Source organism: Calonectris borealis, chromosome 20 (genome assembly GCF_964195595.1).
Source record: "Calonectris borealis chromosome 20, bCalBor7.hap1.2, whole genome shotgun sequence".
Lineage (NCBI taxonomy): Eukaryota > Metazoa > Chordata > Aves > Procellariiformes > Procellariidae > Calonectris > Calonectris borealis.
The window spans coordinates 13,787,707-13,813,897 of record NC_134331.1 but is presented as its reverse complement, the minus strand read 5'-3'; the positions used below and the strand labels follow the sequence as shown (position 1 = coordinate 13,813,897).

General features: G+C 66.2%; 2 protein-coding genes across 2 annotated transcripts; one reads left to right on the top strand and one right to left on the bottom strand.

The window, feature by feature from the left end:
• The first annotated feature begins 680 nt into the window (after positions 1 to 680).
• On the top strand, positions 681 to 2,713 carry AANAT (aralkylamine N-acetyltransferase). Its single transcript, XM_075170116.1, has 3 exons — positions 681 to 973; positions 1,724 to 1,878; positions 2,251 to 2,713. The coding sequence occupies exons 1-3, from the start codon at positions 817 to 819 to the stop codon at positions 2,554 to 2,556; spliced, it is 618 nt and encodes a 205-aa protein (XP_075026217.1). The 5' UTR covers positions 681 to 816; the 3' UTR covers positions 2,557 to 2,713.
• An 862-nt stretch (positions 2,714 to 3,575) lies between these two features.
• On the bottom strand, positions 3,576 to 25,885 carry RHBDF2 (rhomboid 5 homolog 2). The gene is made up of 19 exons (XM_075169917.1): positions 25,799 to 25,885; positions 15,269 to 15,395; positions 12,852 to 13,001; positions 12,626 to 12,750; positions 11,868 to 12,060; positions 11,584 to 11,796; positions 10,904 to 11,032; positions 10,387 to 10,520; positions 9,907 to 10,119; positions 9,625 to 9,736; positions 8,986 to 9,060; positions 8,465 to 8,626; positions 8,208 to 8,308; positions 7,643 to 7,706; positions 7,402 to 7,496; positions 7,090 to 7,165; positions 6,524 to 6,624; positions 6,138 to 6,291; positions 3,576 to 5,508 (listed from the first exon to the last, which is right to left on the bottom strand). The coding sequence occupies exons 3-19, from the start codon at positions 12,975 to 12,977 to the stop codon at positions 5,089 to 5,091; spliced, it is 2,493 nt and encodes an 830-aa protein (XP_075026018.1). The 5' UTR covers positions 12,978 to 13,001; positions 15,269 to 15,395; positions 25,799 to 25,885; the 3' UTR covers positions 3,576 to 5,088.
• Positions 25,886 to 26,191: the final 306 nt, after the last annotated feature.

The window sequence follows — 26,191 nt, the reverse complement described above, 5'->3', positions numbered from 1 at the left end:
CGAGGCTTGTGGCTCCGGGCACCCGCTTGTCCTGCCAGGGACCCATCCCAGCTCTGTCTGTGAGCGTGGATGTGACCCAAGAGGCCAACAGGGGCTGAGCTCTGTCGCTTACCCGCTGAGCGAGCTGGAACAGGGAGTAAATGCCGGCAGCTCCGGCTGCCTGACGTGTCCGTGCCGGGGCACCGCGGTGGGTGCATGGCGGCCCGGCACTGACCTCTTGTTCACATACAGCCATGCAGCACCACAAACGCGAGAGGGTCGCAGGGAACATTCTTATTTTGCGGCCTCTTGGCTTCCTCCAGCCGCATCCCAGCCTGCCTGGCCCCAGGGCTCTCCTGCCTGCCTTTGCCATGGCTTGGGGGATGTTGGGCAGGATGCTCAGCCCCCCGCCTGCCCCCCCTGCCCCAGCTCCAACCGCCCCGTCCCTGCTCTGTCCCACCAGCCGGACCCCCGAGCTGGTCACTGGGCTTTTGGCCCCTGGTCCCTGGGGCCGTGGGTTTGCTACAGCCCACGGCTGGTGCCAGGCTGCCGGTCCCCAGGCAGCAGTCCCAGCTGGCAGCGACCGCAGAGCGGCAATGGGGTCACTGTGGGTGGGTATTTGCTGTATATATATATACACACACGTATGCATAGGAAAAGGGTGGCAAGCAGCCTAATCCTGCGTGTGATCAACAGGTATTTTTGGCAGCTAAGAGTGCTGGAGGAGATTGGCTGAAATAAAGGGTGCTGTGCCGCCGCCGGGGCCAGGAGCCGGCAGAAGCTGCCCCGAAGGGAGGGAGTGGTGGGAAGCAGGGCAGGAGGAGGAGGAGGAGGAGGATGTCGGCGCTCAGCGCGTTGCCTTTCCTGAAGCCCGCTCACCTGAGGTCCCCCCAAAGCTCGCCCGGGGGCCAGCGCCGCCACACGCTGCCCGCCAGCGAGTTTCGCTGCCTCAGCCCCGAGGACGCCGTCAGCGTGTTCGAGATCGAGCGGGAAGGTAAGGGGCTGCCCGGGGAGGTCCCGCCCGCTGGCGTGGGCTGCCCCGTCCCTTCCCTCCACCGGTCCCTCACGCTCCTTGGGGGCACACCTTGGTGGCAAAACCCCCGCGCATGCCCTCGTGGGTGGTGAGGGAGGGAGCCAGCGGCCGTGACTTGTGGCCCTAACGAGGTGGGGGGGGCTGTGATTAAGGAGGTGGAGAACCACGGTCCCCAGCTTGCCCAGCTGCCCGGGGTGGGGATGGTGGGAGGCAATCATGGAGCAGGACCAGGCGCGTAGGGAGCAGCTCTCCCAAAACAGCCCTGCCAGAGCCCAGGAGAGGGGGAAGGTGGGAGGAAGGACGCCATGCTCAGCCTCCTATTGCCCAGGGGCACTTTGAGATGCACCCCCAGCAACCTTCCCCTCCCCTCCATCCCAGGCACCCCCAGCTCCCCTCACTCAGACTCACCCGGCCCATTTCTCCCTCCTCTCCAAAGGGCAAGGGCAGCCGGGGAGATGCCAGGAGGAATCTCAGCACCCGCTGCTGTAGCCCTGGAATCAGCCACGAGAGCAGGTCCCTGGGCCATGGGGGGCTGCCTCTGGAGGAAGAGAGCTGCTCCCTGCAGCCCCCCTGTCCCTTAGAGCTCCTTTAGACCAAGTGGGCAGCAGGACACGTGCCATCTCTCCCCATCACATCCCGCTTCCCCCCCTACATCAGTGCCGGGGGGTTGTCTGGGTCCCCCTCGCTGTGCTCACCGCCGTCCCCCTCCAGCCTTTATATCCGTCTCTGGGGACTGTCCCCTCCACCTGGATGAGATCCGCCACTTTCTGAACCTGTGCCCGGAGCTCTCCCTCGGCTGGTTTGTGGAAGGGCGGCTCGTGGCGTTCATCATCGGCTCCCTCTGGGACCAGGACAGGCTCAGCCAGGTAAGAGCCGGACCCTCTTCTTCCCGGCTCGCGTGCCAGAGCCCGGGGACGGGGAGAAGCTCCCCAGGGCCCTGCGGCTACTCCCCAGTCTTCTCCCAAGACTAATTGCCACAGGGCTGCTCTGGCGGAAATGAACTTTCTCATTAATTAATTTTACTGATGCTATTAAAAAATACGCTCAGTAATTCCCCACAACATTCATTTTAAAATGAAAAAGGCTGCAGGGATGATGGGGGGAGGTGAAGGGGGATGGCACCGGGACCCTTCTCCCTTTGGGGGAGGACGTGGACCCTGGTTCCTCGGGGCGGGGAACCGAGGCACGTGCAGGATGGGACCCCCCGGTCACGCTAACCCCCGCTCCCCCCTCGGCAGGCGGCGCTGACCCTGCACCAGCCGCGGGGCACGGCGGTGCACATCCACGTGCTGGCCGTGCACCGCACCTTCCGGCAGCAGGGCAAGGGCTCCATCCTCCTGTGGCGGTACCTGCAGTACCTGCGGTGCCTGCCCTTCGCCCGGCGCGCCCTGCTCATGTGCGAAGATTTCCTCGTGCCCTTCTACCAGAAGTGCGGTTTCGAGGCGCTGGGTCCCTGCGAGGTGACGGTGGGGGAGCTGGCCTTCATCGAGATGCAGCATTCCGTGCGGGGACATGCCTTCATGCGCAGGAACAGCGGCTGCTGAGCCCCCCCGGCCCGGCCCTGCCGGGGGGGATAGGAGGCTGCGACCCCCCCCATCCCCGCCACGGCCATACATCTTCCCCGGCTGGCCCTGGCTACAGCTACACCCTCGGCCACGGCTGCCTTCCAGCCAGGAGGCCAGCCCGGTCCCACCCCAGCCCGCAGGGAAGCCGACCCCCGGTCCCTGCGTCAGCCGGGGCTGTGCCGGCAGCCCCGCGGGACGGAAAGGCCTTGCCTGGGAGCAGCCGGGGGCCGCGCTGACCGAGGGGGGGTCACAGCCTCGTTTTGTGGGGCAGCCAGCAGAGCCCCCAGCTCTGCACCCCCCCCACCGCCAACGCCACGGGCGAACGCACCAGGGCCAAGCCCTCCCTGAGCAGCCCCCAGACCAGGCAGGGGTCCCGGCAGCCGCCCCCCTGCCCGCAGAGATCTTTCCAGACCCCTTGGAGCGCAGCCCAGCCGCATGCTGCGGAGCCTCCCTGGGGGGCCAGTCCAAACCAGTCCCCCCCAGACCCACGACTGGCCCAGGACCAGCCTTCTGCAAACGCCTCGGGCCGTTGTGAAGCAGCAAATAAAGACATGGCGGTGGTTTTCTACGCGGCCCATGTGCATTCCTGCCCCGCTCCAACAGCCCCAGCCGGCACGACGGGAGCCATCCGACCCCCCTCGGGGCAGCTCAGCTTCGGGGCAGATGGGGCAAATCCAGCCCCGGGGCACTCGATGAGGGGTGGGCTACAGGCAGGGCGGCTCTGCCCTGGGGCAGGGGCAGGAGGCTCCCTGGGTCCTTCTGCTCCGGGCATTTGGCTTCCCCTTCTGCCCGAGACCCTCCAAAACCCTGTCCCCTTCCCAGGGAGGGTTTGAGGGGTACCGGGGGACAGTGCAGCCCTGCACATCAGGGCACCGGCCCCAGGCACCCCCAGCTCTGCCTCTCTCCCTGCCACACCGACCGTCACCAAACCAACCAGAACCCCCTAAAAGTGCCGTGTCCCTGCGCCCGAGAAGGCAGAAGAGGCCTCGTGCGTCTCATTAAATACAGGTAGAAATTTATTAAGGGGGAAAAAAAACCCACAGCTTTTAAAAAAAAAGTATCAAAAAGAGACAAATGAGGTGAAGTGTTTGTCTTTGGCTGGAGCAGCACCAGAGGGACAGAGCGGGGCTGAAAACTGGCTCGTGGTGGAGGGAGGGACGCAGGGAGGGACGCAGGGAGGGACGCAGGGAGGGACGCAGGGGCCACAGGGCTCCTGCAGAGCGGTTGTGGACAGAGGGAGCCGAGCTCCCAGCCCTTGAATACTCATCCCAGGACATCCCAGTTGGGGGATTCACACCTTCCCCTGTTTAACAGCGCTGAGACCCACCAGCGTCTCACATTCCAAAAAGCAACACATACCAGGGGAGAGACCGCCCGGCACCAGCCCGGGTCCGAACCAGCCCAGCGGAGTCACCGGGACCCCAGGAAGGACCTGCCTTCGCGCCGAGGCCGGCGGGAGGGAGGAGGAGACGCTGGGGAGCAGCGGCCAGGGCTGGGGGCAGGCAGGGACGTGCAGCCTCGGGCAGGGAAGGGGAAGGCGGCTGCCCCCGTCCTGCGCTTCTCCATCCGTCCAGCACCGTTCGGGGCGAGGAGGGCTACCTGGGTCTCTGCAGCAGGGGCTCGAGGGAGAAGTGAAAGGTGGGAGCACCGAGGGCTTCCCGAGGGCTCTGTGGGTTCAGGAGCAGCCACACAAGCCCTCCAGGGGTTTTCTCCATGCCTGCCTCCCAGCTCGGCACTACGAAGACAGTACGTGCCGCTTCTCCACTTCCAAAAAGGGAATTTCACTGAAATAAGGGGAAAACAAGTCCTCCCGCACCAAGTCCTGCCTCTCCATCCCGTGAGGAGCCCACGTGGGGAAGCAGAAGCCTCCTTCCACGGCCTCAGGGGAGCATCAGATGCGAGAGCAGGTCTGAAAAATACCTTCGAAGCTCAGCTCCGAACACCTCGGAGCCACGGCAGAGGCCCTGGGGAGCCCAAAGCAGGGGAAGCCCTCTGCCTAAAGAGCTGCGGATAAAAAGGAGTGCCCCTGCAAAAAAGGGGGTCGTGTTCACAGTATGAGCTGCAGCGCCCGGGGGCACCGAGGTGGGACGGGGCCCCGGACAGGCAGGGGCACAGGCAGGAGACCTCGGCAGCTCCAGCCCCAGGGCCGGGAGCCCAGCCCGGCCGTGGACGCACCGCAATCCCGCTTCCCTCAGCCCCTTCCCCACGCAGGCAGCAGCCAGGGTCAGATCCCAAACCAGTTATGGCTTTTCAGCGCCAAGAGGCGGCCCCAAAGGGGTGCAAGGCAGGGCTGGCTCCAGCCCCAAAGGGGTGCAAGGCAGGGCTGGCTCCAGCCCCGCTCCCCACTGCATCCCCAGGGGTGAGCTCGGACCCGCCAGCCCCGAGGATGAAGCCGTGCCCGGGATCTGCCCCATCCCGGAGCAGCCGACGTCTCCTGCAGGCTGGTGAAGACCCACCCCACGGAAAGCATCACCGCCGGCGCCTCTCCCAGCCCCGTCCCCGCCGGCGGGGTCAGTGCAGGACCTGCTCCAGCTCGTACTTCTCGCAGAACTTGCTGGTGAAGGGCAGGCAGGTGAGATACTCCACCCAGCGCCAGTTCACGGGGTAGACGTAGAGCCAGACCACCAGCGAGGCGAAGAGCCCCACGAAGACCAGCAAGGAGACGATGATCATGGCTCGCTTGCGGTACTTGTCCACCGTGCCGAAGGTGATGTAGGGCAGGAAGGCGAAGGAGAGGAGGAGGCCGCTGAGGAAGCCGAAGAGGTGAGCGATGTTATCGATCCACGGCAAGAGGCCGCAGACGAAGAGGAAGAGGACGATGCCGAAGAGGTTGAGGAAGGCTTTCCAAGGTTTCTCCAGCACTTGCCAGCTCTGGAAGAGCTCCACGAAGAGGCAGGCCAGCAAGCCGAACTGGGACCCGGCGGGGCCCACCTGCGGGGATGGGGGAAGTCACGGCCAGACCCTGCATACATCAGCCCAGACATGTCCCCATGTCCCCAGGGATGTCTCCTCCCCTTGCAAAATGCATTTGGCTCCTGCAACCCTCCGTGGGCTGCACTCCACCAGTGCAGGGCTCGGGGGGGGGGCCCCAGCACAAGAGGAAGAGGAGGGAAGCACGCCGGCACCATTTCGGCAAAGCTGGAGCTTTCGGTGACTCAGCAGTCGGGCAGCATCACCCCCCCCAGGCCACAGCCCCCCCGGCCCGACGCAGCCCCGGGGGATTAGGGCGCTCGGCGTGATCTCATTTAAAGCCCAGCAGGGCTTCATTGCCAGCAGATTAGCCATCTGCCCGCCCGGGGACCCCGCACGCACACCGACACGTGGCGACACGTGACCCATGCGACACGTGCAAACCCCACACGTGGGGCAGAGGACCCCCCCTCCCCGCCCCGGGGGCACCAGCCTCCCACCCCCCCGCAGCAAAACCTGCCGGGGGCCGAGAGCTCTGTGCTGACGGCTGCAGCCCGCTCCCCAAACCTCTGCTGGGGCAGGGGGTCCTTTGGTCCCTGGGGAGCTGGCTGGGCTCGGGGTGATGTGGGCAGAGCCCCCCCAGCCCTCACCTCCGCCCGGTACGGCAGGAAGATGGCACTGGCCAGATTGCCCGTGATGCCGCTGAGGATGAAAATGATGGAGATGCGATGCCAGCCCGCCAGCTTCTCCAGGTCCCTCAGCACCGTCATCTGGAAAGTCACCGACACCAGGCAGTGGATGATGCTGGGGGGAGAGACCAGCGTTAGAGACCCCTGCCCTGCCAGAGCCCCTGCCCAGCCCTCCCACCCGCTGCCCGGGGCACGAGACATCTACAAAACACCCTCCACCGACGGCACGTGTCGCTGTACTCTGGGGTGTCCTCCCCTCTGCTCTCCCAGCCCACGGGGGTCACGGACCATCCCAATGGATACCCCGGTCCCAAGTCATGCCCTGGGGGCGCGGGGCCGCGGCTCACCCGGCGTGCAGGAACAGGGACAGCCACAGGCGGTAGAACTGGTCGGGGACCTCCGGGTTGAGGAAGGGTAGGAGGCCGCAGACCTCGTCCAGGCAGTGCACCTGCAAAGGCGGGCGCGGTTGGGGGGTGACGGGGGCTCGGCCCACACCCCAGAGCCGCAGGGAGCGGCCATGGGTCACAGGGACGCGTGGCTGACGATGCCACGTGGCGGTTGTGGGGGGAACCCTGGGTGCTGCGGGGCACCCGCACTGCCCAGGTGCTGGAGGGAGCAACCGAGCACCCCCAGTGCCCCGGAGATGCCGAAGGGCCGTTTTCCTGCCCGGGATGTGCCTTTCCCCAGGACACCGGTGCTGCCGGGTGAGGCTGGCTCAAGTCCTACGTTTCCTCCTGCCCCACACCAGCAAGGCGGGCATGCAGCGGCAGCAGGAGCCCCGCCGATACCTGCACTTCGCATTCCCCCTTCTCACACCCATCCCAACCACGTCCCTGGACACTACAAAAGCCTTTGGCATCAGCACGGCAATGCATGACCCGGCTGCTGGCATCGTGTCCCGCATCCCGCTCACCTGCGAGCAGAGCGTTGCCTCCTCGTGGAAGTAGCCGTGCATGAACTCGCAGTACTCCCGCGTCGTGATCTCGCAGCTGGGCAGAGGGCAGGCAGCGGGCTCGCTCGGGGCAGGGCTCGCTCCCCATTCCCCCGAGCATCCCCCTCCGCCCTGGCAGCCGGTCCTGCTGCCACTGTGCTTCCCAACCTCCCGAGGCTCCGTAACACCCCCCCCTCCCCCGGCAGCCCTCCAGACACCGACAGGGCAACAACAGGCAGCGGGGCAGAGCGGGGAGCCGAGCCCGGGCCGGGTGCCCCCATCGCTGCGACCCACCTGCCCTTGGTGCCGATGCAGCAGGGTCTGCCCTTGATCTGGCAGTCCATGTGGGCGAAGCCCGTGTGGTTGGTTTTGGTCTCGTAGGTGCAGATCTACAAGCAGGAGGGAGAGGAGCCAAGGTCAGGGTCCGGCCCCAGGCTCTCCCCGCAGCCCCCGCGCCTGGCTTGTCGCCCGCTGCGCCTCCCATGGACGCTGCTGCCATGGTGCCACCCAGCTCGCGGCGGCACCGGGCTCTTACCGGCCACTTGGTGATGTCGTCCGGCCACACGTGGGGTGGGTTGGACGCCGGCTCCTCACACGTCCTGGCAGGAGGAGGTGGGTGGGGAGCCAGGACGGGTGCCCCCCAACACATCCCTCCCTGCAGAACAGTAACCCCCCTCGGGCACAGACAGCCCCGGGACCTGCCCCTTGCCCCAGCTTGGGAGCGACCCTGCACGTCGGTGTCCTACGACACCCCACAGCGGCACCTTCTGCACGTGAACCCCGCGGCACTCACATCTGTCGGACAACCCCATCGACGCCCCCTCGCAGCATCGCCCATCCCCGCGCAGAGGCGGGCAGGCAGGGCCCAGCGCAAGGCAACGGCGTCACCCATTGCTGCCTACGCTTAGGACAGACCCCACCTCGGTTTCCCCTTATCTTTCGGTTTCTCCCTTATCGCTCCCCTCCGGTGTGCAAGAGCCCCCCAGCCCCTTGGACAAGAGGATTCAAGGCATCCACGCTGGAAACGCAGCCCCACGCAGCACCTCCGCCGTGCCCCGCATTCCGCCGGGTGACCGCAGCGCTCTCCCCAGCCGTCCTACCTGGGGTCCTGGTGACACACAGCCCCCGACGTCCGCTTCTCACCCGAGCCCGTGGCTGGCGCGTTGCTGCCCGGCCACTTGATGAACGTCGCCAGCGTCTCCTGGGGAGGACGAAGAGATGGAGGATGCGGCAGCGAACGCACCGCTCTGACCTCACACGCACCCTGCCCTGGAGCCGTGCAGGGCGGAGATGGTTTCTCCCTTTTCCCCAGGGATCCCCAGCACTTCCCGGTGCCCGCGGCGGTGGTGGCACGCACCGAACAGTCCTGCGGCCGGGTCTGGATGCAGCCCGAGTTGTCATTCTGGACGCAGCAGCCGGAGCCGCGCTCCCGGTCCCGCTCGCGCTGGATGAGCCGCTCCACCTGCCGATCCTTCCGGATGCAGGGGGAGAACTTGGCTCCCAGGTGGATCAGGTCGATCTGGGAGGAAGATGCCAGTCCAGGGGATGCTCCGCGGCCCCCCCGCACCTCCCCTCCCTCCAGCTGCCCCCGGGGAGAGCTCAGCAGGGGCAGGGGGGCCCCGCAGGCGATAGCCCTGAGACTCCCTTACCCCAGGCGGGTGGGAAGGGGATGGGGTCTCTTCTGACCACCCCACCGCGATGCCGCAGCTCTGGGAAGCGCTGCTGAGCCCCCAGGGCCTGGGGCAGCAGGCTGGGACGAGGGGTCGAGCTCTCCCCTCTGGCAGAGGAGCAGCCCAGGGACCCCCTCGGCTCAGGGCAGGGGGAGCAGAGGCCGGTGGCGGGCAGAGCCTCGGGCCGGTGGTCCGGCAGAGCCCTTACCGAGCTGGGCCCGATCCAGAAGTTTTCCTGCTGGATGTACTTGACGCTCTCGTAGACGCCCTTGTTCCTCAGCACCTGCCGGGCCAGGCCAGGGTCAGGTCCCGCGAGGGGGCCGGCGGTGTGGGGCTGCAGCCCCCTCTCCCTCCGCTCGTCGGGGGCCGAGCAGCCGCCCCCATCTGAGGGGAGGGGCTGCTGGGTCCCACCCGCCACGTGGGAGGGAGCGCAGCTCTGCTGCCGGCACGCGTGCTGCTGCAACACGCCGCTGCTCGTCCCGCACACGCGGACCCCCTGCCCGGGCTGTTTGATGGAGCCTCTCAAACAGCAGGAGCCAGCAGCACCCCAGGATGCTCCCAGCCCTAGCAGGGAGCACGACAGCATGGGACACTGGTGGTCACGTCCCCCCAGGAAGATGGGGGGATGCCTGCTCTTCTCTCCAGCCTGGGTGCCGAGGGAGCAATGCAGCCGGCTGCAGGTTCCCAGGATTAACCCCAGAGGGAGGATCACCCCTCCGAGGTGTCGAAGGCACCCCCAGACAGCAGCCCGGCTTTCCTCGGCAGCCAGCTGGTTGCCGTTTCAGAGCCAGACATGTCACCGGAGAGCTGGCAGGGGACCGCCCTGGCCGGTAGCTCTTAAACTTACTAACTCTGTCGTCACGTGCTGGGCGAAGCCGATGGGGGCGATGCCGTAGGTGCCGATGACCAGCAAGGTGATGAGGATGTGGACAAAGGTGATCCAGTACGTGAAATACGGCCTGCGGAGAAAAGGACCCAAAATTTGAGCAGCTCAGGGATGGCTGGGCAAAGGGATGCTGCAGTCCCCCAAGCCCTGATCCCCAAGCATCGAGGGGGACACACATCTGAGTTACGGCTGGGGAGCCCCGAGGAGCCCCGTGCCCATCCCCGTCCCGCAGTCCCCGCTCACCGGTGGCTGTCGGTGATCTCCAGCTGCGACTGCACGATGCTGCTCAGGCTGCGGCGGTACGTCCTGTTCAGCCACTTCCCCACCACCCCCAGCCCGTAGTAGCGTTTCTTGCGGTCGAAGGCGAAGTGCTTCACTTTGGAAGCGATGCGCCTGCCTCGCCGGGGAGCCGGGCCGGCACCGGCAGAGGCTGAAGCGAGCCGGGCACCCTCCCGCCTGCAGAGAGAGGAGAAACCCATCAGGCCTGCCGAAAGGGGCCAGTGAGAAATCCCCCAGGTGCAACCCCAGGGCCACAGCCCAGAGCTGGGGAAGGCCAGAGGAAGCCTGGGATGAGGGCTAGGGGCACCTCTTGGCTTCATCCTCCTAGGAGCACGCCAGGAGTGCCCAGTGCCCCACGGCAGGGACGGCTGGGGACATTGTCCTGACTGTGGCAGGTGACCGGGGCAGCCTCGGGGGCAGCACCCACCGAGCGCTGGTACTCACGGGGTGGGCTGCTCCACCTCGGGGGACACCCTGGCATCCTCCCCCACCAGGTGCATGCGTAAATACGTGGCCGACAGAGGCGGCGACTCGAAGACATCATCGGGCATGGAGTACGTCTCGTCGTGCATGTCCATCTGGAAGGAGGATGGAGACGCGTCCTTGGATGTGTGCAGGGTGGGAAACCTCCCCTGTCCGAGCATGCCCACCGCCGGGCCAGCCTGGCTCCACCTGGCCCCGGAGCCCGGGGAGGGGGTGCTCGCCATCGACATCCCATTTACTGCACGTCACAGGGTGTGAAGTGTGCCCGTGATGGCGGCGGCGCTCCCTGCCACCCGCAAGGAGCATCACCGAGACCAGGGCTCTGCAGCGCCGGGCACAGTGGCCAATGCCCCTGCTCCCAGGCAGGGCGAAGCACCGACACGGGGGTCCCCGTCAGAGCCCCACCCCACGTCCAGCCCCCGTGCAGGGGCACCGGGGCCCCTCCCCGCTCCGGCGGCCGGCGTGGAACGGCGCTTGCCTTACTGAAGAAGGACGAGTCCAGGGTATCGGCAGCATCCACCATGTCCTCGTCCATGAAGCTGGGGTACACGAAGCTCCTCTTGTTGCTCCTCCGCTTGGGAGCCAGCGGCTCCAGGACAGAGCGGCCCTGGGGCAGGGGAAGCAAAAGAGGGTAAGCAACCAGAAGCCCCCCAGTTTTTGCAGCACCAAGGGTTTCTCATAGCTTCCCTCCCCAAAGCCGAGTGGCATTAAATCCCACCATATCCCGCCGCGTGGGAAGGGCAGGCAGCAGGAGCTGGCAGCAGATGCTGCCTTCAGCTCCTCAGAGCCAGCCTTGGACCGTGACCACGTTAGTCAGCACAGCACAGCAAGTGAATTCTGAATTCTCGCTCCCACAAACCTGTCCCCAAGGCTTGCCCAGGGCTCCCCAGGGGCCACAAAGCCGCCGGAGAAGCTTCCTGGCTCCTCAGCAGTGAAACCCAGAAGCTGCTTTTTCTAGAGATGTCCAGTTTTCACCAAAACTTGTCTTTTTAAGCAGAGCTCAGGTTAAAACCCACCAACCTCCCCCCTCAAACCCACCCTGGAGAGACAGCGATCTCTGTGCAAAGCAAAAAGCCAAGAAACAAAGATGATGGGCGAGGGACAGAGCTGAAACCCAGCTCAGGAAGCAGATGACACCCCCAGGTCCCCAAAGCTTACGCGGAGAAGGGCCGCGGCTGCCTTGAAGCTCATGTGGGCGACGGACTCCCTCTTCCTGCGCGGCAGGCGGCCGTAGCCGGAGCGGATGCTGTTGAAGGACGCCAAGGAGACGACGCCGGGGGTGAGCGGGGGCAGGACGTGGTGGGGCGTGTGGGGACGGTCGGTCTCGTCGGGATGGCGGAAGGGACGGCCCCTGGCCAGCGGGTCCACGATCTGGAGGAGGGAAGAGGTGTCGGTGCTGGGAGAGCAAGGCTGGGAGCCGGACCCCGCACCCCGAGCTCTACCTTGGGCATCTTGGCGGGCTTGGGCGACTCGGTGCCTTGGAAGGAGGGCACCTCCTGGCTGGGCAGCTCCATGTCGCGGTAGGCAGGCTTCAGCTTGCCGTATCTCATGCTGCAGTGCTGCAAGCTCTTGCGTTGCCACTGCTGCCGCTTCCCCTCCCAGTCGCTGCTGACGCCAAACCATTGTGCCGTGCCCCTGGACACACGACGGGCGTGCTTGTCACCCAGCTGGTCCCCCCCCAGGTACCGCCACCCCACCCGGGCATCCCCTCCGGCAGGTGATTTGGGTTGGGGTGTCTCAGCTCAGCCCGCAGCAGGGCAAGTTTTGTCCTGGCTGTGGGTCGGGGAAGGGGAAGGGGCGCTGCAGAGGGGGCCTTTGGGTCTCTCCGGAGAGGTAACTCCATCAAGACTTGGACCTTGCACGGGACAGTGCATCAGCTCTGGGCTGCAGCAGACGTCCTGCTCAAGGTGCTTTTGAAGGTGCTCTGCCCCTACATAAACGGGGCAGAGAAATTTTCCCAAGGTGCAAAACAACGGTTTGAATTAATACTAAATAATCCTGCTGCAGGATTATCCCCAGGCAGAGCTGCACAAAACCCTCCAAGGCTTTCCCTTCCGAGCCCCAACTCTCCATCCCCAGTCCAAGTCCTCTGCCGGTGCCCACAGCCACAACACCCCGACAGGGACCGAGGGACCCCTCTGGTGACCCAGCCACTGCCGGAGCCCACCCTGCCCTCACGCCGCCGCTCCCCGGCCCTCACTTGCGGATGCTCTGGGACAGGGAAGTCTGCCGGCGGAAGCCGGGCCGGCGCTCCGAGCTGTCGCATCCCTTCGTGCGGGGCTCCTGCAGGCTCTTGCTCTTTCGGTAGATGGGGACCTTGGAGGGCTGGAAGGCAGAGCAGGGCGTCAGGGACGGGATGGCATGGGGAGGTCCCCCGGGGACGGCAGCCCCCCAAGTCGGGATGGCGGCAGCTCCCCGTCGCTCACCTCCTTGCGGGCACCGTCCTCCTCTGCCTCCCGCGGGGGGATGACGATGGAGAGGTTGGGAGGCTTCTTGCTCTGCAGGCGGCTGCTGCTGGAGCGGCTGCCCCCGTTCTGGTCGCCGGCCGACATCTGGGGCTGGCGGCGGTCGGCAGGCTGGGAGGGTGCAAGGAGTCAGCGAGAGGGGAAGAAATATCCCCCCAGGAGCTCACGCGTGGGGAGAGGCCGGGTCCCAGCGGGAGATGGGACCTCACCAGTGGGACCTCACCAGCCTCAGCCCCCTGTGCCACTGGCCGTGCTGCCGAGAACTCGCCACCATCAGCCCAGCCACCGCGCCCCCGAAACCCGCACCCCTTCCCCACGTTTGGGTGGACAGGAGGGCTTCCATCACCCACTCGCTCCCAGCCCCCAGGCCCACCCGCACCACCCCTTCACCTGCCGGGAGCAGAGCGAGGGATGGCAGGAGCGGCAGGGTCAGAGCATCCCCATCACCCCGGCACGTGCCTGCGGGACACCCGGGCTTCACACCCCCCAGGATGCACCCGACCAACTCGGCGGGTGCGTGGGAGACACGGGGGGATCCCTGCAAGCCCTGCCCAGGCCACGGCACAAGCTGCGGCTCTCGGACTCAGCGGCACCGGCCCCCATGGTTCGGCACAGCGAGGGAGCCGAGGGGGGACTGCAGGTGCTGCTGGGGGGCCTGCAAAGAGCTCACCTTGCCCGTGCAGGGCAGGGTGGGAAGGGAAGGGACGCAGCCAGGCAGGGGACAGCCGGAAAACACCCGATTCACACCCCCACCTGCACCACAGCCCCCACGTGGGGTCAGCTCCTGCTGCAGTGAGAGGGGTTGGGGCAGCACCATGCCACCCCCGGCCACGGAGCCGGGACCCGCCGTGTGTTGTGGTGCCCCGTGGGAGGGGGGACGCGGGACATTCCCCTCTGGCACGTGCACGCACATGCCAGGCTGGGAGACTGAATCCTCTCCGGCACCACATGCAAGGAGGGGGAAGCTTAACGGCCAAGAGGTGGCTAATTCCTCGAGCAATCCCCTCCCGAGGGTCCCTGCAGCCCAGCTCCAGGAAGGTAATTCCATCCGAGTGCAAGGGAGCAAGTCCCAGATCCTATTAGGGGCTACGGGGGCTCTCCAAGGGAGGCATGGCCCCCTCTGGCCTCCTCCCATCCCCCCGACCACGTGCCAGTGCCCAGGGGACTCGCACAGGTTTACGGGCAACCCTCATCCCCCCGGCACAGCCGCGGCCAGGGGGATGGTGCCACCTGCCACGCTGGCCCCCTGCGGCGTGCACCGAGCCCTGCCGCGGGCTGGCCACAAGGACCGGCATCCCCATGGGATCTGCTCCCAAGGGGAATGGGAGCTGGCCCTCTCCACCCGCAGGGGACAGCAGAGTCCCCTGGGGGGACCAGGCGTCCTGCTGGGGCTCCTCCGCTGCCGCCCACCGCCGCCGAGTTGGAGCTCAGAGTCCGACAGTGCCACAAGCTGCAAAACTCCAGCTCGACCCACGCGCCTGCCCCTCCCTCTGCCCAGGACCCCAATAACCAGCCCAGGCGTACAGCCTCGTACCCGACTGCTCTCGTCAGGTAGGGGTGCTCAAGCAGTCAGCTGGGCGATCGAGACCCCCCCGTCCCCTCTGCAACAGGGTCCCCCCTCGGCAGCACGTGCCCGAGCAGGAGGCAGGCACAGGGGCACTTTCGTAGCTCCCCCAGCACTCGGAGTCCCGAGCACGACCCTCCCTTCAGACCCCACCACAACCAAAGCCTGGCTTTAGCAGCGTGGGGACCCCGTGGGACCAGCTCCCTGGGGACGCGAGAGTCCCGGCCAAGCTCCCTGGGGACACGGGAGCCCGGAGCCGGCGGCACTAGAGGGCATTGCCCCAGGTGACAGCCTGCTGCTGCCGCTGCACGGCTGAAAATGGGCGCTGGGTTGGCTGGGGCACCGCAGGGCGGGGACGGGGCGAGGCGCGGAGACACACGAGACACGTGTGGCACGGGGAATGTCAGATGCAACCCGAGCGGTGGCTGCGCTAAGACCCCTCCATCGAGGGGCACCAGCAGCCCCAGCCGGCGGCAGGGCAGGGTCCTCATTCCCAAATTCACCCTGCGTCTCTCCAGCCCTGGCAATAAATCAGTTCATGGAGGGGATCCAGCCGGGAAGATGGAGGAGGCCGTCACACAAATGCCACTAGGACCAGGCGAGATGTTGCTGGAGGCAGCGCCTGCGATCGCAGGCAGCATCCTGGCATGCTGCCTGCCTCCCCTCCTCCCCAGAGCAGCACCCCTGGCTGCTGCCGGCAGCTCGGGTGCTGCCTCACCCCTCGCTGCCGTTAAGCGCCAACGCTGGGAGCAACCAGCTCCCAAATTTCTCCTGGGGGCTCAGCCAGTGCCAGTCCCTGCTAGGGCCTCCCTACCTCATAAGAATGGCAGGGATCCCGCGCAGCGCGTCTCGATGGCAAACACCCGCGGCAGCCTTCCTCTTCCTCCGCCGTCCTTCACGCACGGGAGCCCCGGGGCACGGCCAAACTCCTCCTGCCTCGCCTGGTGGGGAGAGAGGCTGCAATGAAAAGCCACGCGAGGGAAAGCAGAGGGCTGCAGGAGCATCCCGGCCGGAGGGAGAGCCGAGCTCAACGCTCCCCGGGCCCTGGGGACGGGGCTGCTGGCAGCCGGACACCGGGGACACGGACCAGCCGCTGGCACGGGGCGGCAGGAGGAGGAAAAGCCGCCGATTGCAGCGATGCACCTTGCCCCGTGGCAGGGGAACCATGCAGGACAGGGAGTTTTCGCCTGCTGCTGCCAGGCAAAGCTCTCAGGAAGCGAGACGCCCGCGAAGAGCGGGCACGGAACGCGAGTGCCTCGCCGAGGTATTTAATAGCTGCTAAGCTGGGAGAACGCCAGCCGGACAGTCCAGCCCCAGCAAGCAAAACTTTCCGTCCCGCTGGTGAGCTGACGACGCCGTTTGTTTTCCTCCCAGGGCAGCCAGCAATGAGCTCGGGATGCCAGCTGCTCCGGAGAGCCGGGGACGGGAACACCCCAGTCAGAGCAAGCCCCCGGACACCTTCATCCTCCTCCAGCTCCGGGGAACAGCTCTCGGTGGCGGGAGCCGACACAGCCAGGAGCACAGAAATCGGGGCCAAATTGCATCATTCAGAGGTGCGAGAGGACACAGCACTCTTGCACGGCCCCGCTCTTACACCCCTATCCCAAAATCCCATCCCCAATTGCTCCCATCACGCCCCAGGCAGCCCTGGGCAAGGGCCTCCGTGCCTCCTGGCGAAGCAGGTTCGCAGCACATTTAAAAGCCCGGTCCCACTCCCCACCGGCTCCCCACGCAGCGCGGGTGGAGGGACGGACCCGGCCTCCCCCGAGCCGCGGGCGAGGTGACGCAGCTCGCGGGGGAGCTGGCACAACCCGGCGGGCACCTGCCGTCCCGGTCACGCGGCGCGGCTGCAGCAGTTTTCACGGCTCTGTGCATTAACGCAATATTTGGCACGGAGAGCGGGGGGAGGAGGGGAGCAGCCCCCGAGGGCTGAAGTCCCCTTGGCGACAGGGCTGGGGGCAGCGGCCACCCCCCGAGCACGGATCCTGACCCGCAAGAAGTTCTACCCCACGCCAGCCGGAGAAATCCCCCGGGGCCGGTGCTGGGAAGGCGTTTTCTGCCTCCCCACGTGTTTGGTGCTGGCACCCAACCCCTCCGGCGCTGGCACCGCTCTCGCCCAGCGCGCTCGGCGTGAGAACAGGCGAGCCGGCGCCTCCATCCAGAGCAAGCCCGCGACGAGCCCAGCCCTCCGGGTCCCCTTCGCCCTCCCGGCCCCGGGACGGAGGGCCACGCCGCCGGGAGCATCGCGCTCTGCCTGGCAGCCCCGGCACCGGCAGCCCCCTCCGCGGGGCACAGCCCGGCTGCCGGTCCCCAGGGAGCCTCAGCCCGGTCCCCAGGCGCTCGGGGTGGACGTGGTGGCTCTGCCCCGGGGACAGGAAAGGGAAGTGAGAGGCGACGTGCTGAGCTGGCGCGAACGCCCTGCCATGGGGACACCGTGGTGCCAGCAGCGGGGGGGTGACGGACACGGGACTCGGCACCCACAAGCACGTCCCGAGCTTGGTAGGAGCTGTGCTTCCAGCTGGAAGAGGGGTCCAGGACAGCACAGTGTCACTTTGGTCTGGAAAAGACCTCCAGGGAGAGAGAAAAATGCACTGGGGACGTTGCCGTCACCTGCGGGGGAGCAGTAAATGGACGGGGGTGGAGGGGGGTAACCTGGTCTGGTCGATAGGAAGGAGAGATCCCCCACCATCACCACCTTCCCTCTCAAAGCTGTCGCGTTCACCGAAGCTCGCCACGGCCTGACATCCAGCAGCGAGGGACGCTGCCGTCGCCCCAGCAACACGCGGGTGAAGCCCCCATCCCCTCCCAGGAGGGCAGGTGTGTGCGGGGCACTGGTGAGCAACTGGGACGAGGTTTTAGTCTTTAAGCAGGCCAGGCACAGGGAGGGCGACCAGGGCTGCTCCCAGCCCCGGCCCCGGGCTGAATCACGACCAAGGAAGCACGCCCAAGGAGGAAAGCAATGGAAAAAGTGATGCGGCTCGTACAAGGCGTCACCATGGGACACGCCGGGATGCTCTGAGCGACGCAAAGGGACCGTCAGCAAGGCCAAGCGGCAACCTGCAGAGCAGAGCTGGGGACAACCAAGCACAACCGTCGTACGAGACACCGGAGACAGCCCTGCGGAGCGGCCCTGGTCGGAGGGGGATGTAGGCACACACAGCAGGTGCAGAGAGGCTCAGAGAAGGGTCGGGATCGATCTCCCCGAGCCTGTTGGCGTGGGGGGAGGCAGCGTTACCGGCGCTGCAGTAGAAGTGCATCAGGCTGGTGCAATTAAGCTGGGAGGAGAAAGCAGCTCTGAGCCACCCGAGGGTGCGGGGCTGGGAGCGGGACCCCCGTGAGCACCCGAGCACCCATCACCCTGGGCACGACGAGCCCCTGCTCTTCCCTCTCCATCTCCGTAGGGGAATGAGAAAGGGGTCAGCGGTGCCGCGGAGCCCCCGAAACACCGCCGCAGCCATCGCCGGCGCTCGCACCCAAGAGTCCATTAGGCAGAGCGTGCCGCTGCCGCGCGCTAACGGCTGCCCATAAATGATTCACAAGCGCGTTAAAGACCCCTCTCAAGGCTGGAGCCTCCTTAAAAGGTGCTCCCGGTTATTAAGAGCCCTGGATAGGAAAGTCAATCGGTCCAATCGCTCCGAGCATTGAGCCCTGGCGGACTCGCACCCGAGCAGAGGACCCCGAGCACCTTCCCCTCCTTCTGCTCCCTTTCTAAAAGCTTTTTACCATTTTCCAGTCTCAAATTTCAGATCTGAGAGAAGCAGCCCAAGACAAACAGCTCTTGAAATGAAAAGATATTATTGAAAAAAAAAGGAAAAATACCTCTGGAGTGGGGAACTAAATATCTTAATATTTTTCTTTCTTCTCGGAAAGCCCAGACCCCGTGCGTGTCTCAGTCCCTCGTGGACCCACTCAAATGGGGAGACCCAGAGAGCACCAACCCCGCAAGCCTAGGAGCAGCCAGGCTCCATCCGCTGCCTCCCCCCTCTCAACCTCTGCTTATTTTTTGTGCTTTGAGTATTTAGGCTTTCTTTTAAAACAACAAAATACACTTTATGGCATTGCTGCAGGAACCCTCCTGCCTCTAAGGGACTTTGTCTCCCTGCATGGCCCCGTGCCCACAGCACAGAACGCCCCCCAGCCCACGCACGGCCATTTCACACCCCAGCACCACGACATCAGGCTGGTGTTTTTCTCCTCCCCCCCCACACCCCCCCTCCCCCCAGAAGGCAACTCCATCTTTCCCCACACGCGCCAACGCCGCTGCAATAGGACCGATCGGCACACCTGCAAGGTGCAAGGTTTCACTCTGGGTCTTGAGAGAGCACCGCTGCCTTTCAGGGGGTATTTTAAGCTGCCTGCTCCCTCTCCCGCATCGCTGAGCCACACAGTCGGCACCGACACCCGCAGGAGCTTTAATCCCCGTCTCCAGCACGGCTGCGGGGGTAGCAAGGTGGGGTACGGATGCCCGATGGGCAGCGAGAGCCCAGCCGCTCCCCGGGTGCGCAGGCAGCCGACACGCACCTCGCCCGTGCTGCCATTAGGAAATCCTCTCCCATTTTCTGCATCGGGCAGGACGTTGGGCAACCGCAGGTTTGTTCAGCCCGGGCGAGCTTGGAGCGCGCGGCACGCCCTGGAAGGAAGCAAAACTACCCGGGGAGATAGAGCGCGCCGGGGGGGCTGCGCTGGGTGCCGCTGATAAAGGCGCAGCGGGCAGAGCCCTGCCTGCCAGCGGGGAAAGGAACGGCGGGCCGGGGAGGGCGCGTGGCTGCTCGCGTGGTTGCAGAAGGCAGCCATGCGCTGGGCTTCCCCGCTGCAAGGGCTTGATCGCCGGGAGCGCGAGTGGCCCCGGTCTCTCCGGCAGTCCTGGGTGACGCCACCAGTATCTGCACGGAAAGGGAAGGATTCGCCCACGGGATCTGGGAGCAGATGGAAAAAGCCACGCGGAGGATTTCCCACATCCCGCCATGGCCCGTTTCCCACCCTCATTAGTTTTTACCAGTGCAACGACCACCCCCCACCCCGGCAGAGCGAGCGCCGGCACCCGAAGGCTTCCCGACGCGCTGGGGTGAGCGGGGGTCCCTCTGTGTCACTGCCCACCTACCCCACACCTCCCCGCTCCCCCTTCCCGGGGGGGTCCAGGGGGTCCGCGCACCCTCAGCAAAATAACCCCAAACAGGCGGCACCGCACAAACCCGCGCTGCTTCCCACGGTGCAGACACAACGGCCGGGGCACGGGTGCTGCCGGCCCTTTCCCCGGGCCGGAGCCCGGGCCGAGCAGGGGATGCGCACGTGGAGGCTTCGAGTCACCCCAACGGCTTCGGAAAGAGCAAAGGGCGAAAGTCTCGGCCGGCAGCGAGGGAAGCAAGGGCGGCAGCGCCGCTGGAAGCACGGAGGGGTCGGCTGCTCCCGGCAGCGCTGCAGGCAGGGCTGCAGCACTCTCCAGACCCAAGGAAAGCTCTTTTCCAGGCCCGCACGGATTCCCTGGGCTACCAGGATTGATTTAACTTGGTTTTATCTAAGAGCTGCATAATTACTCAGAGCTACTCCAATTCCTCGTTAGCTTGGCTTAAACACAGGATGCATGGGCACGATGGTGCGAGTGCTCCCGCACCGGCTGCGCCTTCTGGAAGGGACTGAGGGGTCCCAGGTCGTTACTTCCCCGAGGCAAGGGCCGTCGGCCTCCGATCCCCACGCAGCAGGTTGTTACTGAGTTCATTCTCGCTTCCCTCTCCGAAGGAAAATTCTTGGTGCGAGAGGACGATGGGGATGGCGGGGGGAACACGTTTCTTCCTCTGGTTCTTCTGCAAAATGCTCATTCTGACAGCAACTCTTGGCACGAGGGCCCAGGCCGGACTTGCAGACTTCCTCAATGCTCGCTGCCCGTTTCGGAGCGCACCGAGCCAGCCGGAGCAGCACCGGGCTGGGAGAAGCACCCCAGATTTGCAGAGGGTCCCCTCGCCGCGAGCTCTGAGCATCCCCGCGCCGTGTGGGATGCGGCAGCGGGAGGTGGTGCTCAGCCCCGCGCAGGAATTCGGCTCATCCCAGGCTCGAGATGAGCCCTGGGCTGGCAGCAGGACGATTCCCCCCGCTAAAGCTCCCTATCTCCAGGAACAGGCTCCTTATCTCAACGCAGCCATTTCAAGGCTTGTGCAAAGGGAGAGGCCCAGGCGGACGCCAGCAGCCTCCTTCGACCCCCGCTGGGGCCAGCAGCCCCCCGAGGAGGGGGGACAAGGACCTTGCGGCGTCCCTTTGTGCCGTGCGTGAAGGTGGGATCTCTGCTGGCAGCAGGCTGGGGGCTGCCCCTCGGACACCCCATTTCGCTGCCCCCGCAGAGGGGCCACATCCCCGGAGGGCAGCAAAACCAGAGGCTAATGCCCCGAAAGCCGCGGTGCTCCCCCGGCCCCGCTGCAACCCGGGAAGGGTGCCCCCTGCCCACCCCTCCCTCCTCCCAATCCCCAGCAGCCGAACGTGGGCGACCCCTCGGCCTCGTTCCCTTCGCTCCCGATTGCCACGAGGCCAGAAGCACCCAGGTCCGCACCCCGCAGAGGAAAGCCCGGCCAGGAACAGCTCATCCCCATCCAACGCAGCCCAAGCCCGGCACGGGGGATCCTACACTCGCCGCGTGATGCTCTCCCCCTGCCGCAGCATCGCCGTGGACCTGTGCCAGCAATGCAATTTGCAGCCTTTCGGCTGCCAAGAGCTGGTGGTGGGGTCTCCCCCACCATCCTCATCCTCCTCCTGCCCGCCATCCCACCCCAGGGATGCTGCACCCGCAGGGAAGCCGCACAGCTCACTGCAGGGGCTGGAGATGCTGATTTTTAAGGAGCTGTCTCCATGCCTTCCCCAGGAACGCTCAGACCGGGCTAAGCCACCACGTGCATGAGCCAACTCAGCCCCGGTTATGGCATCACCGTGGAAAAGCCCTGGGCTGACAGCGCGGTGCCGGTCCCGGCAAGGCTCTCACGCTGCTGAGGAGCCGGGGGAAAGGGCAGGACACGCCAACGCCGAGCGTCGGGGATTCACCCTGGCTGCCCGCGAGCGCGGCGTGCAGCCTTCGGGCTTACCCGTAACGGAGGTCACTCCCAGCCCTGCCCCGGCGTTCCTGCAGGCCGGTGAATTACAGGGATAACCGCGTCAAATCCCCGGCACAAGCTGCCGCATGACGCACGGGGAGCGAAGGCAGCCCCGCGAGGCCGGCGGCAGCCCCCTGGCACGGGAGGGGGGCACCGGCACATTGGGCAACTCGGGGGGCACCAGCCACATCTCCCCTGCTCTGAGCGGGTCTGTCAGACCAGACAAATACATCAGGAATAATTATTGCTAAACAAAAGACCAATTAAAAAAAACCAAAACAAAACACAGACTGCTGGAAGGAAGGGACCATCGCCCTGGCAGCTGCAGCACCCCGAAAAGGCGCCTATGGATGGAGGGATGGACCTGCGGGATGGCCGGGCACGCAGCAGCCCTCGGAATGGGAGCGGAGAGCAGGAGCATCCCAGCGAGCAGTGACCGGCCACGCGCCGCCCGGCCGAGCGGGTCACCGCAGGGCTGGACATCCAGGGCAGAGACCGCGTCCCTCCCGCGCTGGCCAGTTTCTCCCTCCGACCCCACGCCAGCAGCCTGGGAAAAGGCCCAGGAGCAGCACTGGGTGCTGCCCTGCTCCCTCCCCTTGCAGGCACCGGTGACTTCGCGGGGCAGCAGAGCCCCAGCGTGCCCCGCCGCAGCCCCCGGCACCACAGGCGTCGAGCGAGCTGATTTGCGCCCGCGCTCCCCCCTCTCGGGGTACGGCCACAGCGGCGAGTCCTGCACTGGTGGCTGCTCAAACTCCCCTCGAGGCGACAAGCAGCGGGATTCACAGGAGACCTTCAGGCTTTCTGACTCATTTGTGGTATTTCACAGGTGGGGAAACTGAGGCAACGCAATACAAGAAGACTGCCTGCCTTCCCTCCCCCCGCCCCGGCAGGCAGGGAGCTGGTCCCGTCCCCAGGCACTTCAAGAAATCCTTACAGTTCCCCAGATTTAAGTTACTGGAGGAGGAAGGAGGAGGGGGAAGCCCTCACATGCGAACCCCACAGAAGCTCGATTTCCACAAGGGGCGCAGGCTGCTCCCCTGCCCTCAGGCAGCTGTTCGGGGGCTGCCCCTGCCCCCCGCTAACCGACCTGCACCTCAGGATGCCAGCCCTCAGGGTGCAGGTCCCCAAGGGGACACAGGGGTCCTGTGCAGTGGCAAGGAAGGGCAGGGCTGGTCCCGGGGCCAGCCGGCACGTGGACCTTCCCCACGGCATCCTCCCTGGGTCCATCCCCCGCCCCAAATGCCTCATTAACAGAGCAACCACCAACCGAGCGCTTTTTGTTTTTTACGAAATGGGGATTAAGTGAGAAAAAGGCTACCAGGGCCAAGGGTTTCTTCCATACTCGCAAGCACACGCACAGCTTTCAGCTCTCACTCGGAGGCTGGGAAACGACCACAACTCAAAGCACCGCACACTCCCAAACGACCACAACTCCTGGATCCTCGTAATTAAAAGGGACCGTGCCCATCCCCGCCACATTACCAGAGGTCTCCCGGCCTGGCAGGACAGTGGGGACCAGTGGTCATTAGATAAAAAGCTCTTCCAGGGAAGAAGAGTTTATGATCCCATCACTTGTGGGCTCACATAGATTTAAGTAACTAGTTTTCAACCTCCTCCTTTGGTGCAGAGCCCCTGCCAGCGCCAAGCCCACGCTCGCTCCTCCAGGCTCGGGTCCCTGCAGGGCTCCCAGTGCCCCTGGGAAATGCGGAAACACCTCGGGAGCCCCGTGCCGGCCTGGGCAGCTCCCGCACAGCAGGCAAGGGACAGCGGGAGAAGGACAAGCCCCCTCCTCGCAGAACGCGGCACGCTGCCACGGGATGCTCTAGGAGGTGGGACCAGGGGACCCACCACCCCCCCTCACAAGCCCCCCCGCCGCCAGTTCTCCATCACCCGTCCCCGCTTTCTTCGGGGACGAGTGCTGTTTTGCCCCCAAGCTCATCCTGAGGGTTGTCTTCAGATCGAGACCAACAACCCAAGGGAAGGAATAAGGATTTATTTGGGGGTTCCCTCAGGTTCACTGTAAGAGTTAAACGGGAGCAGTATCAAAGGCAAAAAGATCCGTAACCAGAAGAGCCACGTGCTCGTCTTTCAGCCCAGTGCAGCCAAACAGCGCAAACACCTCCTGAATTCCCCAGCTCCCCCAGCGCATCCCGAGGAATATAGCTCCCCCGAGGAGAGGCGACCCAGCCAGCCCCTTCCCCACCAGATTCACACCCCCGCGCTCCGCACCCCCAGCCTCCGAGCTGCTCCCCCAGCACCCACCGACATCTATTGTTCCTCCCGCCGGCGCCCGCGGACGCGCTCCGGCAGCACCGCTCTCCCGGCACACACGAAACCCATCAAGCGCTCGCACGTGCATCCGAGAGCGACACCAGGCTCGGCCCCGTCTTGCAGAACTTGTACCGGGGCAGCAGTTTGGGTGTCAAAGGCTGCTCCCGCCGCTGTGGTTTACCCTTTCTCGCCCCAGGGCTTGCAGCACCTCTGGGTGCAGTTTCCAGTGCAGCTGCAGCAGTGCCAAAGAAACCCCCGACGGGGCAAGCAGGGAGGCCACCGAGGCTCGCTTCGGTCACTAGCAAACAGGAGCAAAAACAGGCAGAAGCCGCCCTCCAAATGAGCAAGCAGCAATAGGTGTTGATCGTCCCGTTAATTGCAAAGGAGCTGGGATCAGCAGAGCCCCGGCACAGCAGCCAGGGAGCCCAGGAAGCCACTTGGGAAGCCAGCCGCGGTGCAGAGCCCCTGGCACCTGGGGTAGAGCAGGCAGCGGCGGCCCTGGTTTCTCCAGGGCACGGCTGCAGTTGAACCCTCCAGCTCATTTCGGAGGTGGGATGTTTTCAAGCTGTGGAAGGTTTTCCACGTGGAAAACAGGCAGGAGCCAAAGGGTGCTCGTTCGGAGGGCACGATGGAGTGAGCCGGGCACCATTTCCCTGCTCAGGACAGCCATGGGACGGTGGTGGGGTGTGCTCCCAAAGCCTCCAGCCGGGCCAATGTGCCGCAAGCCCGGGGCAGCGGCGGTACGATGAGCTCACCCTGGAAATCCCTGGGAGTGACCATCCAGGACCCGGGCGCACGCAGGCAGCCAACGTCCCGGCTCCCCGCGGCGGGAAGGATGACGCCGCGCCGGGGACGAGGGCAGGCACTTCCTCTTGCCACAAGGACCCAGCGGCGACACCGCAGCCTCTCAGGTCCCCTTCCCCCTGCAGAGAGTGGGCTGAGCGAGAGCTGTGGGGTCTCGGGGGGGAGAAGCAGAGCCCTTGGCCCGCTGTGGGCACCGCAATCCGGCTGCAGGCAAGCCTGGAGGGACGGCTTCTGCCTGGTCCTGCTGGCCTGGCAGCAAGGCAGGGCAGGACCAGGGTAAAGCCCAGGCTCACCCCTCTGCCCCAGAACCAATGAGGGCCAACAACAAAAAAACAACTGGCTAAAACATCCACACCCGGCATCCCTCTGCTCCCTGCGGGATGCACGGACGGACGCAGGGCGACCGGACCCTTCTGCTCTCGAAGGGTTTTGTTTGTCTGCAAAGGGCTGGCGGCAGCACTCGCCGCTTCAGGCGGCACGTGGGGGCGTGGCAGAGCCACCAAACCTCAACCCAGCGACACCAACAAAGCCCCGGCGTCGGCGGGCGGGAGGACGATGCTCCCGGGCAGAGCGGCAGCGGGCAGGGCCCCGGGCACCCCCCGCCTGCGGCTTCCAGGCTGCGGCCGCTGCCGAAGGGCGCTGCCAGCCCCGCTCGCCCGGGAAGAGGAAAACCCACAAAACAAAAATAAAAGCGCACGCCGCTTGCTTATCGGGCCATCGGCTCCAGAAAGTAGGTTAGGGCTTTCCTCCGGAGCCTGGGCAGGGGAGCGGGCACGGCCCCCGCCCCGCGGCTTCCCCTCCGCCCCGGGCGCACGGCCGGGTCACCCCGCCGGGACACGCACCCACTTCCTCCCGCGATGAAGAGGAGGAAGAGGAGGGTCCCCCCCATACGCCCGGGCTGCCCGCCCCGGGGGCGCCGGGGAGGGCGCGGGGCACGGCCGCAGCCCGAGCAGGGGGATCCGCGCCGCCCCCCACCCCGGCAAAGGGCCCCCGGGGGCAGGGGCAGGCGCCCACCGCCGGCGGGGCCAGTCCTCCGGGCCGAGTCGGGCCGGGCAGGGCGGCCGCGGGGCGGAGGAGGAAGCTGGCGGGACGCGGCGGGACGCGGCCGGTCACAAAGCGGCAACAAACCGGGCGGTCACGAAGCGGCGCGGCGGCACCGGGACCCCCCGCCCGGCTCCCACCCTCGGCCCCCTCACCTCAGCGCGGTCCCGGCCCGGGTCCCCTCCCGCTCCCGCCGGCACCGGCCGCCGCTCGCCGCCGCCTCCACCTGGGCCGGGCGGGGCCTGGGGGGCGGCACCGGGGCGGGGCCTCGCGGGGGGCGGGGCCTCGCGGGGGCGGGGCCTCCGCCCGCGGCTCCGCCCCGCGGCGTCACGCGTGGGGGCTCCCGCCGGTCCCCGCCCCGCCGGCCGCTGACCGAGCCCCGCGGCCCCGGGTGCTGCCGGCCCACACGGGGGGCTGAGCCCCTGCGGCCTCCGCCGGCCCTCTGCCCCGGGGCACCGGGAGTGCGAGCCGGGGACTGGGCACCGCCAGGGCCGGGCAGTGTTGGGACTGGGCACGGTTAGGACTGGTCACTACTGGGACCGGTCACT